The 2,535-nt window shown below is 60.9% G+C and overlaps 1 protein-coding gene across 1 annotated transcript; it reads right to left on the bottom strand.

The window, feature by feature from the left end:
- Nucleotides 1-6: 6 nt before the first annotated feature.
- Nucleotides 7-2,269, bottom strand: LOC110390592 (sterile alpha motif domain-containing protein 14-like; the record flags this gene model as incomplete). The annotated part of the gene is given in 5 exon segments (XM_021381978.1): nucleotides 7-339; nucleotides 1,022-1,177; nucleotides 1,261-1,374; nucleotides 1,950-2,106; nucleotides 2,195-2,269. Coding segments are annotated over 5 exon segments (658 nt in total), but the record flags the coding sequence as incomplete, so codon positions are not given.
- Between the last annotated feature and the right edge of the window lie 266 nt (nucleotides 2,270-2,535).

A 2,535-nucleotide genomic window follows, 5' to 3' on the forward strand; every position in this document is an offset into this window, starting at 1 on the left:
GTGCCTGTGGGGTGCAGGGGTGCAGGCGGGGGGGGACACCCATGCTGCTCCGTGCCCGTCTCAGCCTGGCACCGCAGTCCCTTGGCCATGGCGTGTCCCATGGCGGGGCTGGATGCCCCCTGAGGGAGGGAGTGGCTGTGGGCAAGGGAAGGGGTCTGGGGGCTCTCCTGCCCCCCCCCCCCACTAGCTCCGCCGCTGCTCCTGGTCCCTCTTCTTCTGCTTCTCCCGCTGCTTCTCCGCCTTCTCCTGGGCTTTGCGCTCCTTCTCCACTGCCAGGCTCAGCTCCTTCAGTTTGCGCTTGAGCACGGCGCGGTCCTGAGAGCTGCCCACGCCCAGCGCCTGCCAGCACACCGAGCACTGCCAGAGGGGCCACACCGCCCCCCCACCCCAGCCTTGGGGTCCGGGGCCCCTGCCCTATGCACCAGCCCCATAAGGGATCTAGAAGCCAGTCTGTTAGGCTGCCTGAAGCCTGTCCCGCCTTCTGCCCCACGGAGCAGCTTACTGGGGATATGTAGGACCGGTTGTTCTTTGAGCGCAATGATGTACCTAGAGCCTACCCACAGCTGTCCCATGGAGCAGCCTGTTGGGGTATCTAGAACCTGCTGTCCTTTGATGAGCCCCTTGGTGAACCTAGAACCTACCCATCTCTGTCCCATGGAGCTGCCTGTTGGGTCATCCAAAGCCTGTTGTCCGTTGGGTTACCTAGAATCCGCCTAGACATCCTACCCAATGGAGCTGCCTGTTGTTACTTAGACCCCCAACTAAACCTGCCCCATTGAAGCAGCCCACTGAGGGATCTAGAACCCACTCAGATATCCTGTCCCATAGAGTCACTTGTTGGGTTACCTGGAGCCTGTTATCTTCTAGTTAGTCAATTGGGGTACCTAGAACACACACAGACCTCCTACCCCCGTCAAGCAGCCTGTTGGTGTGCCTAGAAGCTCTTGCCTCATGCCTGAGTATATCAGCATCCCTAACCCCCCCCCCCCCCAGAGGTGCAGGCACCTGCTCAGTTCCCTACCTTGAGCTTGGCCCCATCGAGATGCAGGAGCCGGGGGCCATCAATGCCATGGGCCGAGAACTCCTCCACGTACTGCTCCAGGCTGAGGCTCTCCAGCCACTGCCCGACCTGGTGGCACGTCCAGCCCATGGCCGCACCGGGGGGCTCATCCAGGAACTGGGTGCAGGATCCAGGCATTAGTGAGGGACGCGTGGCACTGAGGATGACACCGACCACGTGCCCCCAGCCCTGGGGCTCACCTCATCCGAGGACTGTGACAGCGTGTGGTAGGGGTAGGAGCACTTGGTGGCAGCAGGGCCAGGCAGGCGCGGGCTGGAGCTGGGGGGTGGGGAGTCCTCGCTCAGCGTCGAGTCCTAGGGTAGCGGGAAGAGCAAGGGCTGGGCCCCCAGAGCAGCGTGCAGCCCCCCCAGCCCCCTCCCTGCAGCTGTCCTCCCTGCAGGGCTCTGATATCCTGGGTGGCTGCCAGACCCTTTGGGCTTTGGCACCCCAATAGCTGTCTTCACCCTACTGAGCTCTGATTCCTTCCCCTATAGGTACGCAATCCTATGCTGCTTCCATCCTCCCCCCGTAGGTGTCTTGACTCTACGGCTTTGATCCTCTCCCCTAGAGTTAGCTTGACCCTACAGGTCTTTGATTTCCTCCCTTTGTTTTAGCTATCTCAACCCTATGGAGCTTTGACCCCCCCTTTCCCATGACTTTCTTCACTCTATAGGGCTTTGAACTTCTCCCCCATAGCTATTTTGACCCTATGGGTCTTTATCCCTACAGCAACCCAAACCCAAGGGGCTTTGACCTCTTCCCTTTATAACTACTTCACCCATAGGGGCACTGAGATCCTTCTCTGCAGGATCCCAGCCCTGTAAGGCTCCTGTACCCCCGCCCCTCCAACCACCCACCCCAATGGAGATTGGAGACCCCTGGCACCAACCTGGGAGGCAGATTTGGCGGGGCTGAACCCCTCGTGCCGGGGGGAGCCAGTGGGTGATGCAGAGCCGGGGGAGGCCGAGCCCCTGGCACCATCTGAGAACCAGGAGAAGGACAGGAAGGGTGACCCCGAAGGACGGCCAGGACCTTCTGACACCTCCCTGGGGACAGAGCCATGTTAGGGTGCTGGGGCTGCCCCCTGTGCTGCACGGGGCCTGGCAGCCCCCCATGTGGGGTGAGGGTCCTGACCTGCTGCCCATGGACAGGCGGTTGCTGCCTTTCTCCTTGCGGCTTTTGCTGGAGGATGCCCGGCGGAGGGTGACCCTGTGTGGGAGTGGGCTGCTTTGGTGGACAGCTGGGTTCCCAGGAGCCCCCAGTCTGACCTCCCACCCTCCATCGATCCATCCATCCATCCATCCATCCATCCATCCATCCATTTTCAGAGAACCCTCCATCTGTCCTTCGAGACTCATCCTTCCATCCCTCTGCCATTACAGAGATTCCTCCATCCAGGCAGCCCTCCTTGCATCTTCAGAGGCCCTTCCCATCCTTCCACCCATTCACTTATTCACGCATCCATTTTCAGAGAC

This window comes from Numida meleagris, unplaced genomic scaffold (genome assembly GCF_002078875.1).
Source record: "Numida meleagris isolate 19003 breed g44 Domestic line unplaced genomic scaffold, NumMel1.0 unplaced_Scaffold1409, whole genome shotgun sequence".
In the NCBI taxonomy this organism is placed as follows: Eukaryota; Metazoa; Chordata; class Aves; order Galliformes; family Numididae; genus Numida; species Numida meleagris.